The sequence below is a fragment of the Lemur catta genome, chromosome X (genome assembly GCF_020740605.2).
Source record: "Lemur catta isolate mLemCat1 chromosome X, mLemCat1.pri, whole genome shotgun sequence".
Lineage (NCBI taxonomy): Eukaryota > Metazoa > Chordata > Mammalia > Primates > Lemuridae > Lemur > Lemur catta.
This window is the reverse complement of record NC_059155.1, coordinates 14,943,321-14,958,927: the sequence shown is the minus strand read 5'-3', so window position 1 is coordinate 14,958,927 and position 15,607 is coordinate 14,943,321. Positions and strand designations below refer to the sequence as shown.

The following is a 15,607-nucleotide window of genomic DNA, read 5'->3' as shown; positions in this document are numbered from 1 at the left end:
TCCTTTTTCTTTATGTTGTTATATAATGACTTTGCCTTTTCTCAAATCATATTAGAGTAAATATGCCTTTCTTATAGCAATCCTACACCCACACAAAAACTGCATTTGCGATACAAGATAAAAAGGTATTTTACAAAAAGTGTGAGGTTTTTTGCACCTGCTGGCATAGCTGCAGTGATGGCTTCATGTATTTCCTTTTCTTTTTTACAATGGTCCTTATGTTGGATTGATTTATCTTGAAATGGCAGGCAACTGCAGCTGCAGACCTCAATCTACAGTACATATCAAGCAATTCAACTCTTTCTTGTAATGTCATGACTTTTCTCTGCTTCTTGGAAGCACTTCCAACATCACTAGTGGTAGGTACTTCATATGGGTCCCCCAGTGTTATTCAAGGTTTACAGTATTGGGCTAAACACAATGAAAAATACACAAGAACTGCAGGAGACCACTTTTTACTATGATACACAATTTACTGGAGAGATGAACTTCTCATGCAGAGATGATTAGCATCACATGGAGTTCTAAGTGGATACTTGCAACACTTGAGCTCCCTACAATAGTAATAGCAGTTGGCTATGAAATTATTATAGTAATACAATATGCATTACAGTTAATTTTATGCAGTGATGATTTAATACTATATCTTTGCATTTGTTTACATTTCTCTCAACTGTAAATGGCACTGTATATGGTCTGTGTTTGTGTGTGTAAGTTTTCATAAATTTTAACTTTTTATGACAGATTTTTGTATGTTTTATAGTAGTAAATGATATAATAAATGAGTATCTATATATATTTTATACATTGATGACATAATTTTCTTAATTTTTTCGATATTTCTAGGCCACGTGGCAAGTCTGTGAATTTTTTCAAATTGCCAAACATTTCCCCCAAATTTTTTTAATACATTTGTTGAAAACAATGCATGTATGTGTGTACCCACACAGTCCAAACATGTGGGTCAACTATATTGAAAACTACTGAAATGTGCACTTTAAAATATGAATTTTATAGTATGTGGAATATATCTCAATAAAGCTGTTGTTAAAAAATAAGCTTATAAAAGAAAACAGAGGAGTAAATCTTCATGACATTATGTTAGGGAATGGTTTCTTAGATTAGGACAGAAAAAGCACAAACACCAAAAGAGAAAATAGATAAATTGGGCTACACAAAAACAAAATATATAGAATTACAATAGAAATCATATTGAAATGCAGTTATCAAATTTTAAAAAATAAATTCATGATATGGTAATATATGTGCTTCTCTATTAACTCATTAAATAATAAATCTAGCAATAGATCTAATAAGTGCCTAGTTTTTATCTAGAGGCTTCATTTTTACTTTGAATTTACTGCTCACTTGACCCAAAGCCATTTAGTCCCTTCTAGAAAAGATAAAGGTATCTTCAATTTATCCATTAATAGCTGATGAGTATCTCTTATTCAGAAACAGGCAATGCAGATCTCAGAAGTCAAAAGAATCCTCTACTTCAGTGCTTCTTAACCATCTTGGGGAATGCAGAATCCTTTGAGAATATAATGATAGTCCAGAAAAATTAAAAACACCCAATGTTTTACATATAAGCTTAATTGTCTCCATTAACTTCATTCATGGAATCAGGTTTAAGAATCCCTAGTCTACTGAATGTCATTCTTGAACTCAATCTGCTAATCCTTTAATGTGATAGCTAAGCACTGCTGCCTTGGAGAGCAAACAATAGCTTTCATGGAATATTTGATAGGCCAAGGAGCAAATTCTAGGACTCACTGATAGAATGAATGTTCACTCAAAAACCACTCTATGCCAACACTGTAAGGCATAGCTCTTCTTTTTAAGATCTCATGTGCTAGTAAAGAAAGAGATTTTTATTTTTGTCCTAACACTGTAAGCTTTTGACACAGGAGGCTATGTTGTTTCCTTATTCCAGAACCCATTTTTTCCCAGAGTATCTGTAACAACGTTTCCAGATAAAAATGTCTCTACAGATACATTCAATTTCTTTTGTCAGAACAACTAAAACATAATAACTGACTTAGGCTGTTTCCTTTTTTTATTTAACTTCCAAGAAACCTTAGGCCAAATTTAGTATCCAATAACATGTACTATTTCTGCCTCCAAAAGATGATCTCTGTTTTTTCATACGTAACTGTATTAGTTTCCTATTGCTATTTTAGCAATGCAAATTTATTGTTTTACAGTTCTTGTTGTCAGAAGTCTCAAATGAATCTCACTGGACTAAAATCAAGGTGTTTGCCTGACCTTTCTGGGAGCTCTAGCAGAGAATCCATTTTCTTGCTCTTTTCAGCTTCTAGAGCCTGCCTGCATTCCTTGGCTCATGACCCTTTCCATATGCAAAGCCAGCAATGGCTGGTTGAATCTTTCTTACATTGCACCCCTCTGACATTGACTCTCCTGCCTCCTTCTTTCACTTGCAAGCAACTTTGTGATTACATTGAGCCCAACCACATAATCCAGGATAATCTCTTCATCTCAAGGTCAGCTGATTAGCAACCTTAATTCCATCTGCAATCTCAATTCTCCTTTTCCGTGTAACATAACATATTAACAGTTTCCCAGGATTAAAATAAGGCATCCTCAATAAGATAACAGCTGATTTCTCATCAGAAACCACGGACACCAGAAATCTTTGTGATGACATACACAAAATGTTTAAAGAAAAAAAAACTGCTAAGCAAGAATTCTACATCCAGCAAAACTCTCCTTAAATGACCAAATGGGATTTATCTGAGGAATGCAAAGTAACCCATCATATTAACAGTTTAAACAAGAAAAACCTCATGATCATATCAACTGATGCACAAAAAGCATCTGATAAACTTCAACATACATTTATAATTTTTTAAAAGTTATCAAAAAACTAGGAATAGAATGTAACTTCCACAACCTAATATGAGGTATCCACAAAAACCTATAATTGACATTAAACTTAATGGTAAAAGATTGAAGGCTTTTTGTCTAAGATCAGTAACAAAGATAGTATATCTACTCTCACAACTTCTATTCTACATTGTGCTAAAGATTCTAGACAGTGAAGTAAGGAAAGAAAAAACTATAAATATATGCAGATTGAAAAGGAAGAAGGAAAATTGTCTTTGTTTTGAAACAATATGATAAAGGAAATCTGAAAGAATCTACCAAAAAACTTCCTAGAACTAAAACTTAGTTTAACAAGGCCACAGAATACAAGGTCAACACGCAAAAATCAATATACACTAGCAATAAACAATTGGAAACTGGAATTTAAAAAGATAGTATCTGCTACTATCTCAATGTTTGTGTTCCCCCCAAATTCATATATTGAAAGCCTAATCACCAATATGATGGTATTGATGGAGCCTTTGGGAGGTAATTAACTTTGGAGTTAGTTCCCTTATAAAAGAGGCCCCAGAGAGCTGCCTTGCCTCTATTGTTTTCACCACGTGAAGTTACAGCAAGAAGACGGCCCTTACCAGACACTAAATCTGCTGGCACCTTGATCTTGAACTTCCTAGCCTCTAGAACTATGAGAAATAAATTCTGTTTTTTACAAGCCACACAGTTTATGATATTTTGTTACAGCAGCCTGAACAAACTGTTGCAAAGAAAATGAAATACTTAGTATATAAACTTAACAAAACATGTACAGGACAAATACACTGAAAACTATAAAACATGATGAAAGAAATGACACATTGTGTGTGTGTGTGTGTGTGTGTGTGTGTGTGTGTGTGTGTGTGTGTACTGGAAGACTCAACAGAATAAAAATATTAATTCTCCCAAAATTGATCTTTAGGTTAACAAAATCCCTATCAAAATCTCAACAAGCTTCTTTATAGACATAGATGAGCTTCTTCTAAAATATATATGGAAAGGCACAGGCCATAGGATGGCTAAAACAATCTTGACAAAGAAAATTAAAGTGGGAGGAATCACTCTATCCAATTTCAACACTTACTATACAGCCACAGTCATCAAGACAGTGTTGTAGGATGGGAGAAATAGAAATATAGGTTAACGTAACAGAATAGAGAATTCAGCCATAGACCCACAAAAAAATCCCCAACTGATTTTTTCTTTTGCATTTAAAAATAGTTTTATTGATATATAATTCACATACCATAAAATTTACCCTTTTAAATTGTACAATTCACTGGTACATATATGTGTACAGGTGACGGCTCTTTGTGTACATATATGTGCAGACATCAGCCCTAATTCCAGAACATTGCTCATTTCAAAATGAAACCTTATATCCACTAGTACTTACTCCCTATTCCCTTCTCCCACCAGCTTCTGGCAACCACTAATCTACTTTCTGTTTCTATGGATTTTATAGAAATGGAATCATACATATAGCCTTTTGTGACTGGCTACTTTCACTCAGCATGTTTTTAAGGGTCATCTATGTCGTAGCATGCATCAGTATTTCATTCCTTTTTAATGTTGGATAATATTCCATTGTATAATATGAATATACCAAATTTTGTTTATCTATTTATTGGTTCATGGACATTTGGGTTATTTTCATTCTTTGGCTATAATAAAAAATTCTGCTATGAACATTTGTGCATAAGTTTTTGTGCGGACTCTTTTCTCTTGGGTATATACATAGGAATGGAACTGCTGGGTCATATGGTAACTGTGTGTTCAACCATTTGCAGAATTGCCATTCTGTTTTCCAAAGTGGCTGCATCATTTTACATTCACACCAGCAGTGTATGAGGGGACCAATTTTTCTATATCCTCACCAACACTTGTCATTATCTGTCTTTTTTTATTATTATAGTCATCCTAGTGGGTATAAGGTAGTATCTCATTGTGGTTTTGATTTGAATTTCCCTAATGACTAAAGATGTTGAGAACATTTGCATATTTGAGAATATTTATTTGTTGGCTATTTGTATATCTCCTTCAGAGAAATATCTATTCAAATGCTTTGCCTATTTTTTAATTGGCTTACTTGTCTTTTTATTGTTGAGTTGTAATTGCTCTTTATATATCTTGATACAAGTCCCTTATCAGATATATGATATTCAATTATTTTCTTTTATTCTATGGGCTGTCTTTTCATTTTCTTTATGGTATTTTTTGAAATACAAAAGTTTTTTTTTTATTTTGATGAAGTCCAACTTACCTACTTTTTTCTTTTGTCCTTTGGCTTTTGGTGTCATATCTAAGAAATTATTGTTTTATCCAAGGTCATAAAGATTTACCCCTAAGCTTTCTTTGCAGAGTTTTATAGTTTTTAATCTCTTAAATATGGGTCTAGGAACAATTCTGAGTTAAGTTTTGCATCTGGTGTGATGTAGGAGTTCAACTCCATTCTTTTGAATGTAGACATCTAGTAGTCCAGCATATTCAATTGATATTTGATAAAGGTATAGAAGCAATTCATTGGAAGAATGATAGCCTTTTCAACAAATGGTGTCAGAGCAATTGCTCATCCATATTTTAAAAAAACAACCTCAACATAAACCTCTTTCCTTACATAAAAATTAACTCAAAGTGGATCATAGAGCTAAACGAAAATTTTACAATTATAAACATCATAGAGGAAAATGTAGGAAAATATCTTCATGACCTTGGGTTAGCTAAAGACATGACACACAAGCACAATCTATAAAAAATTGATAATGTGGTAAATTTGATAATTGTGACTTTATCAAAAGTAAAAGTTTACTCTGGGAAAGATGCCATTAAGAGAATGAAAAGAAAAGATGCAAACTGGAAGAAAATGTTTACAAGTCACATAACTGACAAAGGGTTTGTACCTAGAATATATATACATAATTAAAAAAAAACTCTCAGGTATGCACCTGTGGGAAAACAACTAACCCAATAAAAATGGGTAAAGGATCTGAAAAAACACTTCATCACAGAAGACAGATAGATGGTAAACATATGAAAAAAATTCTCAACATCATTAGCTATTTAGGAAATGCAAATTAAAACCATAAGGAGATCCCACTACATACCTGTTAGAATGACTAAACTTTAAAAACCTGAAAAGCACTGATGAGGATATAGAGCAACTAGTAGAAATGAAAAACCGTATAGTCACTCTGGAAAACAGTTTGGCAGTTTATTATAAAGTTAAACATACACTTACCACATGACCCAGTACTACCACTCCTAGATATTTAAGCTAAAAAAATTAAACCTATGTTCACACAAAAATCTGTGCATGAATGTTCATAGATGCTTTGCTCATAATTTCTAAAAACTGGAAACAATCCAAATGTTTTTCAATGGGTGAATGAATAAACAAATGGTGGTACATCCATAATGGAAAACTACTCAGCAGTAAGATTGAATGGATACATACAAAAACATAGATGAATCTCAAAGTTGTTATGCTGAGTGAAATAAACCAGTCTCAAAAGGTTACCTACTGTGTGATTCCATTTGTATGACATTTTGGAAAAGGTAAACTATAGGGCCAGAAAACACATCAGTGGTTGTGAGGAGTTTGAGTCTGGGAAGAGTTTGATTACAAAGGGACAAAACATGGAAATTTTGGAGGGTGATGGAACTATTGTGTATCCTGATTATGGTGGTGGTTACATTAGTCCACACACATCTTAAAACTCCTAAAAATGTACACCAATGTGTGTGTTTATGTGTGTGTCTTGATTATGATAGTAGATACTTGTGAGAACTCATCAATAAATTCAATAAAATGGTTGAATTTTATTCTGTGTCCATTATACCTCAATAAAGTTGATTTTTTGAAAAAACAAAGCCTCTCCACCACAATCCCACTCCTTAAAAATAACTACTCTTGGCAATTTAGTGTGTACCATGCTGATGTAAGCATGTAACCTAAAAGATTTTCCAATTGCATAAATGGGATCACTGTACATAATATATATTGTGTTTTATATTGTTTACTTCACTTAGAAAGCTTAGACAGGCCAGGTACAGTGTTTCACACCTGTAATCCTAGCACTCTGGGAGGCCGAGGTGGGAGGATAGCTTGACCTCAGGAGTTCCAGACCAGCCTGAACAAGGGCAAGACCCTGCCTCTACTAAAAATAGAAAGAATTAGCTGTGTGTGGCGGCGCATGCCTGTAGTCCCAGCTACTCGGGAGGCTGAGGCAGAAGGATCGCTTCAGCCCAGGAGTTTGAGGTTGTTGTGAGCTAGGCTAACACCACGGCACTCTAGCCTGGGTAACAGAGCCAGACTGTCTCAATAAATAAATAAATAAATAAATAAGAAAGCTTAGACAGATGCATATATATACATATACATTCTATATATAAAATGTTTATGGATCTACTATATTTAATAGTTATATATAGATAAAACTTCATTTATTTAACTGGCATCCTACTGTTGGGTATTTGGGTTGTTGCCAGTTGCTATTACTAGCTGTGCTACTATAGACAGCCCTGTGTATACATCTTTTTGCAAGTATATCAATAAGATATACTTCTAAGAGTCGGATTACTGGGTCACAGGGTATGTGTAATTTGAATTTACATAGCTACGGATACATTACCCTCAGTAGAAGCAAGTAAAAAAGTTTAGAATGAGATATGGGAGCATTTTCTAGTTTCCCATCCCAAATCTGTGAACTTTTCTCTTTTGTAGGACCATGCCGATATTGAGTGGAAGTTTGCAAGGACAAAGCTCTGGATGAGTTACTTTGATGAAGGTGGTACCTTGCCACCTCCTTTCAACATCATCCCCAGTCCCAAGTCATTTCTATACCTTGGTAACTGGTTCAACAACACCTTCTGCCCCAAAAGAGACCCTGATGGTAGACGGAGAAGGCACAACTTGAGAAGCTTCACAGTAAGAATTTTAAAAATTGTGTATCTTTTAAAACACAATGGTTTCCTCCCCTCCCTCTTTCCTGACACTCCCTATCTTAAACATCATAAAATAACGCCCAACATACATATGCTTTGGGGAGTTGTCAGGCAGGAGCTCCTGTGTCATTCTCCAGTCTTCATATTTAGAAACATATTCAGATGGGTGGGTGGGTAGGGTGCTGGGAGACTGCTGATGTAACCTCTCTTTCCATTTTCAATTACAGGAACGCCATGCTGACAGCCTGATACAAAATCAACATTATCAGGTAAAGCTTCCTCACAGGGACAAAGCACAATAGTTCTTGGCTGGTTCTGTGGAGTAGAAGTCCACTCTAGCTATATCTGGACATGACCCCGCTTGACTGGGGTGGGAGGTTTAGAAAGGCTATAATTTATCAAAGGCTGAAGTAGCTCTTCAGAGTGGAATTGACTGCTTTAAAATCCTGTTCACAGCCCTTTAACCCTCCCTCAGCTTGATCAGCAACATCCCGGGCCTAGAAAGCCACCTTCCTGGAGAGTAAGTAAAATAGAGTATGTGGTTGGTCAGTCAGTTAACAAATATTTGAGTACCTGTTGTACATAAAACATGACACTAGAGAAATCACTATGAACTGGAAAGATGAGGTATTTTTGCCCTTATGAAGTTTATCATGTAATAGGGATAAAGGACATTAACCACATTATTATAACTACAGTTGACCCTTGAACAACACAGGTTTGAACTGCGTGGGTCCATTTATATGTGCATTTTTTTTCAGTCAAAAGCAGATGGAAAATACAGTATTCACAGGCTGTAAAACCCACCTATAGAGAGGGTCAACTTTTTGCATGCATGGGTGCTGTAGGGGAACTGTAGGACTTGAGTATGTACAAATTTTGGTATACATGGGAGGTCCCGGAACCAGTCCCCCATGTATCCTAATGGACAACTGTATTAAAATTAAGTGATTACAAAGCTAAAACCTGCTGTGAAGAAAAAGTACATAGGATAATAGGAATATGTAACAGAAGGAAACTAACCTCAATGAAGTAAAAGCTTATCTGAATGTCAGGAACTTACATCTTGAGAAATTACAACATGACTTTAATCAAAGAAATTGATAAACACATCAGCATCATAAAAACACATAATAAACCTAATAAACATTAGGGCACTCTTCTCACCAGCTAGAAAACAACCAAGCATCCAAATATCTGGAATATCTCTTGAAATCAATCCTTTCAAATCACAAATAAGAGACAACTCTTTCTCCTTCTGATCAAAAGAAACCCAAAGTAGAATAATGTCCTGGCAGGCTTGAAGGAAATCCATCCTTATTCTACATGTCACTTCTCTTAACTTTGTTCCTCTTAGGCCATAATTAACAAAAAGAAACAGAAAATACAGTATTTGGTAGGTAACCCTTCTCTCACTATTGCCACCTCCAACCCTTATTATTTTCACAATAATGAATCTTAGGCAAGATTCACTGCCTTCATTTTCTACTTCATAGTCCTCCCCCCAAAATTGGTTCCTGCACATCTCAGTGACTTCTTCAAGTTTACACAGTAATAGAAGTAATAAATATAGCATTGGCTATTATTACCATAGGCCTTGAAATGAGATTTAAGTAGAATTCTAATTTTGACATTTACTAGTTCTGTGATCTTGGACAAGTTAGTTAGCCTCACTGAGCCTCAGCTTCCTCATCTGTAAAATGGGGATAGTAATAAAACTTTACTAACAGTGTTGTGGTGAATATTGAGTGATATGTGTGTGTGTGCTGCCTGGCACAGTGCTTGACAGATTGCAATAAGTGGTAGTCTCGTCATCATCATCACTAACACAAATCATAGTGACCACGTGTGTGCCATTCCCCTGGAGGCTAAGTAAAAAGAGGCCATTCCTGTAAAGGAGACGTGTATATTGACTCAGAAAAATATCTCCACTATGTAATTAGTGGACATTGAAATCAGCAGACTTAGTAACTCTGAGGAAGACTCTCTCAACCTTATAAAATTAGGAAAAGCTCTCATTTTATTATACTAGGAGCATTAAAGTTTAATCCAGCCTAAAGGGAAAGGATATTAACTATGATCATTCAAGGGTTATTCCACTCTCATTATTCTATATATGTGAATACATGTTTACTTTATACTTGGGTAGAAAATTTCCCTTAGAGTAAATCTGATTTTACTAGCCCACTCTGACACCAAATTCAGAGACACAATAATTTGTTTAGCCAATGGATTTAACTTATTTTTTGCAGTAAAAGGCCGGATCCTGTGAGGATTTTCTATTGCAAAGGTGGTCTAAGCATGTTTTAATGCCTATGTACGTTTCTTATTTTATTGAGAGCCTGAGAGATAAACTGAATGCTTCTTCATTTTTTTTAATTCCAGGAAGTTATCAGAAATTTAGTCAAAAGATATGTGGCTGCTATGATAAGAAATTCCAAAACAAATGAGGGGCTAACAGAAGAAAATTTTAAGGTAAATTAATCATGAAATGGTTTCATTTCTCATTTCACAAGCATCATTTAATCTTCACAGTGGCTTTTTTTGTTTGTTTGTTTGTTTGTTTGTTTGTTTGTTTGTTTTGAGACAGAGTGTTACTCTGTTGCCCGGGCTAGAGTGCCGTGGTGTCAGCCTAGCTCACAGCAACCTCAAACTCCTGGGCTCAAGCAATCCTTCTGCCTCAGCCTCCTGAGTAGCTGGGACTACAGGCATGCACCACCATGCTCGGCTAATTTTTCTATATATATTTTCAGCTGTCCATATAACTTCTTTCTATTTTTAGTAGAGATGGGGGTCTCGCTCTTGCTCAGGCTGGTCTCGAGCTCCTGAGCTCAAACGATCCGCCCGCCTCGGCCTCCCAGAATGCTAGGATTACAGGCATGAGCCACCGCCCCCGGCCCTTCACAGTGTTTGAGGTTTCTGATGATGAAATTTCACCTGTCTATATAACACAGGAAAACCAGCTACAATTCTTTTTCTCTGTCTTAAAATTGTCTGTCATTCAGTAGATGGAGAGATTTTACCAATGTCTGTCACACCACAATCAGTTTCATAAACAAAAGAAATCTGCCCTATGCATTCTTTTAATATTCTAGGTGTTTCTTGTTGTGGAAATTGAATGCTTTAAATGATGTGGCAAGGCTGCATAGTGAGAGGCAAGATAGCAAAGAGAAGATGCCTGGAGGACTTAAAGGTCTTCTTCTTTACTTAAAAGATATAAGACCAAAAATTCTATTATTAAATCTAAGATCTTAAGAAACTCTATGATTAAACATTAAAATTCTTCTACTATTAGCATTAGCCTAAAACAATGGTTCTCAAACCAGGGGCAATTTTGTCCCCGCAGTTCACATTTGGCAACGTCTGGAAATATTTTTGGTTGTCACACTGGCATCTAGTGGGTAGAGGCAAGGTTGCTACTAAACATCCTACAATGAACAGGACAGCCTCCCACAACAAAGAATTATCCAGCCTATCATGTCAATAGTGCTGAGGTTGAGAAACCCTATCCTAGAGCACACCTATATTTTCTAAGGCACATAGAAAGGTAATTATCCTAATCTATAGACATAACTCATCTACGAGGGTCTGCTGTGTGTCAAGCACTCTGCTAAGTGCTGGCGTACAACGGCGAAGAAGATCTAACCAGTCCCCACTCTCATGAAGTGACAAACAATAATAATACAGGGTGATGAATGATTGAATATTCTGACAGGGCACTGTGGAAACACAGAGAGGAGAGACACTAGGAACTGAGGAGTCAGGACAGGCTTTCCAGAGGAAGCGATGTTTAAGCTGAGGCTTAAAAGAGGAGCCAAATAAAAGGAGTTGGGAAGAAGAGTGTTGTAAACAGAAAGAACTACACAGACAAAGGCCCAGCCAGAGGCAAGAGAGAATATGTCCATATGGGTGGACAGTAGAGAGCCTGGGAAAAGAGTAGGAAGAGATGAAATTGGAGAGAGTGACAGGTACTAGGCCTTGAAAAACCTTCTAGTCCATGGTATGGCATTTCTACTTTTTCCTAAAGTCAGTGACAAGTTACTAACAGATTTTAAGCAGGGGGATGACATAGTATTTAAACTTTTAAGATGGCTTTTAAAGGAATAATATAAATATATCTAAGAAGTCAGAGAGAGAACACATTTCATAGGGTCTTGAATGAACAGGACTCCCTATCCCAAAGCAGTCTCATCATCTGACATTGCACTTCTCTAGTTCCATTCCTTAGAATCCTAAAAGCTTTTTTCTCTTCAGTAGTCCTTTTATATGCAGAGGGGGGGGGCAGTGCCATAATCTAATACTTTAACTATTAAGTAACATTTTAGCAGGGATTAACACTGATGGACACACATCAACAGACTAATCTCTGCTAAAATGTTAACTAGTTCTGAATCAACTTAACCCATTGCATGATTTTTCCAGTGGCCAGCCCTGCCCACAGAATTATTAATGTTTTTCTTCTGCTTGAATAATGGGAGATTTTTTGGGTAGTTTGTGTACTTTGTGATTTGCTACTAGGCAAAACCTGGAACATTGCAAAGATATCCAATGTGCCTACTTTGAACTAAAGACTAAGCTTCTTCAATAATATGTCTCCTCTCTTTCTCTAGGAATTAAAGCAGGACATCTCCAGCTTCCGATATGAAGTCCTTGACCTCTTAGGAAATAGAAAACACCCAAGGAGAAGCTTTTCTACTAGCAGCACTGAACTCTCTCAGAGGGATGATACCAATGATGGCAGTGGTGGGGCTCGGGCCAAATCCAAGAGTGTCTCTTTCAATTTAGATTGCAAGAAAAAGGCCTGCCATGGGCCACCTCTCATCAGAACAGTGCCAAGAGCCAGTGGTGCCCAAGGGAAGTCAAAAGCTGAGTCATCAAGCAAACGCTCCTTCATGGGTCCTTCTCTCAAGAAACTGGGTCTCCTATTCTCCAAATTTAATGGTCGTATGTCTGAGCCCAGTTCAGAGCCAATGTACACAATTTCTGATGGAATCATTCAGCAGCACTATATGTGGCAGGACATCAGATATTCTCAGATGGAGAAAGGGAAAGCAGAGGCCTGTTCTCAAAGTGAAATTAACCTCAGTGAGGTAGAATTAGGTGAAGTCCGGGGCGCTGCTCAGAGCAGTGAATGCCCCCTAGCCTGTTCCAGCTCTCTTCACTGTGCATCCAGCATCTGCTCCTCAAATTCTAAACTTTTAGACTCCTCAGAGGATGTATTTGAAACTTGGGGAGAGGCTTGCGACTTGCTCATGCACAAATGGGGTGATGGACAGGAAGAACAAGTTACAACTCGGCTCTAAGTCAAGCCCCTATAACCTGCCCTGGAACTCAACAGAAAATTTGTAATTTCCTTGCTCTCAGAAGTAACATAGAATATGATTCCCTCACTGCCCCCCTAGAAAGGAGAGTGAAACTCCTATTATTTTCACCATCTTTTATAGCCACATTATCCATTTTTTGTTGTTTTATTTTTAGTGGTATTGTTTGCCTTTTTATATCTATAAACACTAAGTCCATCTCACAGCCAACTGAAGGGGTGTTGCCTCTAATCAGCAGAGGTGCGGTCGGGTGCTTAAACCCTTTTGCTTTGCTTTTCTTACCCTTGCTTCCTTGAAGCTCCAGATGCCACGCTGCTACTGTTGCTGCCACACAAATTCCTGACCATCCTCAGGATCTCACGTCATTTTCCCACAGAGCTGAGGGATGTGGTCAGCAGTCCCCACCAGCTATCAGATAAGGCAAACAAACATGCCTTTCTTTGTCGCCATTCAGTGCTACATGCTACCCATGCTGGCTCAATTAACAGCATCAAAGGAAGGCTGAACAGACTCCAAAGAATTGTCAGCTCATGGCTTCTAGGTATAATTGGCTTGTTTCATTTTTAAACACTACAACTTATTGTGGGGGCTGTTGATTTTGTTTCTTAAAGATGTGTCAGTTTCCTGATGCGTGCCAATGAGATATTTACCCCCTAGTATATGTCATATCTAATAAGTTAGGTGATCCTTTCCTGTGTTTGTGTTTCAGTTAACTTGCTACATTTTAAAATTTGATAGTATCAAAATTAGTATTTAGGATGTGTACTGTTTTTTAAAAACTTCTATTGCACTCTAACAAATAGTAACTACATCTGACACTTTGGCAAGAAAAAATAATTAGCTGGTATATTTGTAGAGTCCTATCTACTCTTGATAGTTTGAATCATTGCTATCAAAGCATTTCTAAGATAAAAGCCTGGATTTGAAATATTTTTTATCAGAAAAATGACATAGTGCTGAGGAAATCTGAAAAAAGAAAATCTTCATTTTAATTAATTGCTTTCTGAAAAAAAAAACAGTTTTAGGTCTAGATAACCTAATTCAGGCCACAGTTTTAATATTCACTGGGGGCAGAGGAATTGCATGTGTAAACTTATGTTAGAAATATAACAACCCTAGTGGATTCATGGAACCATGAACATGATCCAAATTCTACTGTCTTCAAAGCAAGCTGCATTTATGCATCAAAAAAAATTATTTTCTATAGCCTCAGAGTACCTCATCAGAATACAAAGGTTCAAGTTAAAAAATGAAGTCCATAATGCATATGGTTATCATTTTAAACCTGATAACCACTGAGTGATAACCTGCTGAGCAAGAATGGTTTTGACCAACATTAGCACAAAGCTTTCCTCAATTCAGACTCTAATGTCTGACCTGAAACAACTCTATGTCTGGGTTCTGGAGATTAAATTAACAGAGTGTAGCCCATAAAAGTGAAAGAGTTAGTTAGGTGTCGACCTATCCTTTTAAATGTCAACACCAATAGGAATCCATTTAAATTCATGCATGTAATTTCTGGTAAAAGTGAAATGAGGGATTTTCAAACAATGCAAATATACCTCCAAAGTAGGTTTTGACAGTGTAGTTTCTGTTATTTGAATTGATTCCCATCTCTGTCCCTATCCTAAGTGACTAATGGTCAAAATGTTTCACAAACTGGGGGCTGGGGGAGGAGGAGTAGGAACAGGAGGAGGTGTTGAAGAATAAAGCTCAGATCCAGGGAAAAGAGATCAAGAGAAAAAGCTGCATCAAGACCCATTTGGCATGAGGTTGTCCTAAAATAATCTCTTGATCATCTCTGAAGTGGTTATTTACTCAAACCCAACTTCTCCCCTACTTCACTAAGTGGGACTCATAAATGGCCCTGACATTAGTAACAGGTTACTTTCCAGAAAGGTTTCTAAAGTTACAGATTCAACTTTCCCAATTGTTAAATTCACTTTGAATAATAATAGAACCTGGGCTACATTCCTAACTCATATTAATGACACTAAAAATACCCCAGTATATAACCCTATTTCATCAAAAGGAAAACGTTTCTCACAAATGTATGTAACTTTTGATAATCTAGGTATAACTATTCTAGCAGGTTTTTTTAAAACCAATTTCTCAGAAAACAAGGCATACAAGGAGACATGTTCCAAAATAGTCTTCTGTCAGTTATGTTCCAAAGAAAATGTATAAATTGATCTTTACTGCTGGAAGAAACCAGTGTCATATTTCATAGGAGTACATTCCCTTTCAGATCTTCTCAAGGTTACGGCCTTTGTGACTTGGGCCTAAGATTTTACTAGCTATGTTGAGGCCTCATATAGAATGGGGGTTAAAGCTAAACAGCTATTGCCCTAACTTCCATGTTGGTGACACCAACATTTTTATTAATTCTAACTCAAAGTAGAAACTAGGCAGGTAAAGAGATTTTGTTCACTTCTCTGCCCTCTTGATCAGTTATAAAAAAA

At 36.5% G+C, this 15,607-nt stretch overlaps 1 protein-coding gene across 1 annotated transcript in view; it reads left to right on the top strand.

Annotated features, from left to right (window-relative positions):
* TRPC5 (transient receptor potential cation channel subfamily C member 5) overlaps window positions 1–15,133 on the top strand; it is a 244,769-nt gene extending 229,636 nt beyond the window's left edge. The window contains exons 8-11 of the mRNA XM_045537517.1: window positions 7,604–7,807; window positions 8,052–8,093; window positions 10,210–10,299; window positions 12,435–15,133. Of these exons, the coding sequence (XP_045393473.1) occupies window positions 7,604–7,807; window positions 8,052–8,093; window positions 10,210–10,299; window positions 12,435–13,127 (1,029 nt within the window). The 3' untranslated portion in view covers window positions 13,128–15,133. The remainder of the gene's footprint in view (window positions 1–7,603; window positions 7,808–8,051; window positions 8,094–10,209; window positions 10,300–12,434) is intronic.
* The last annotated feature ends 474 nt before the right edge of the window (window positions 15,134–15,607 follow it).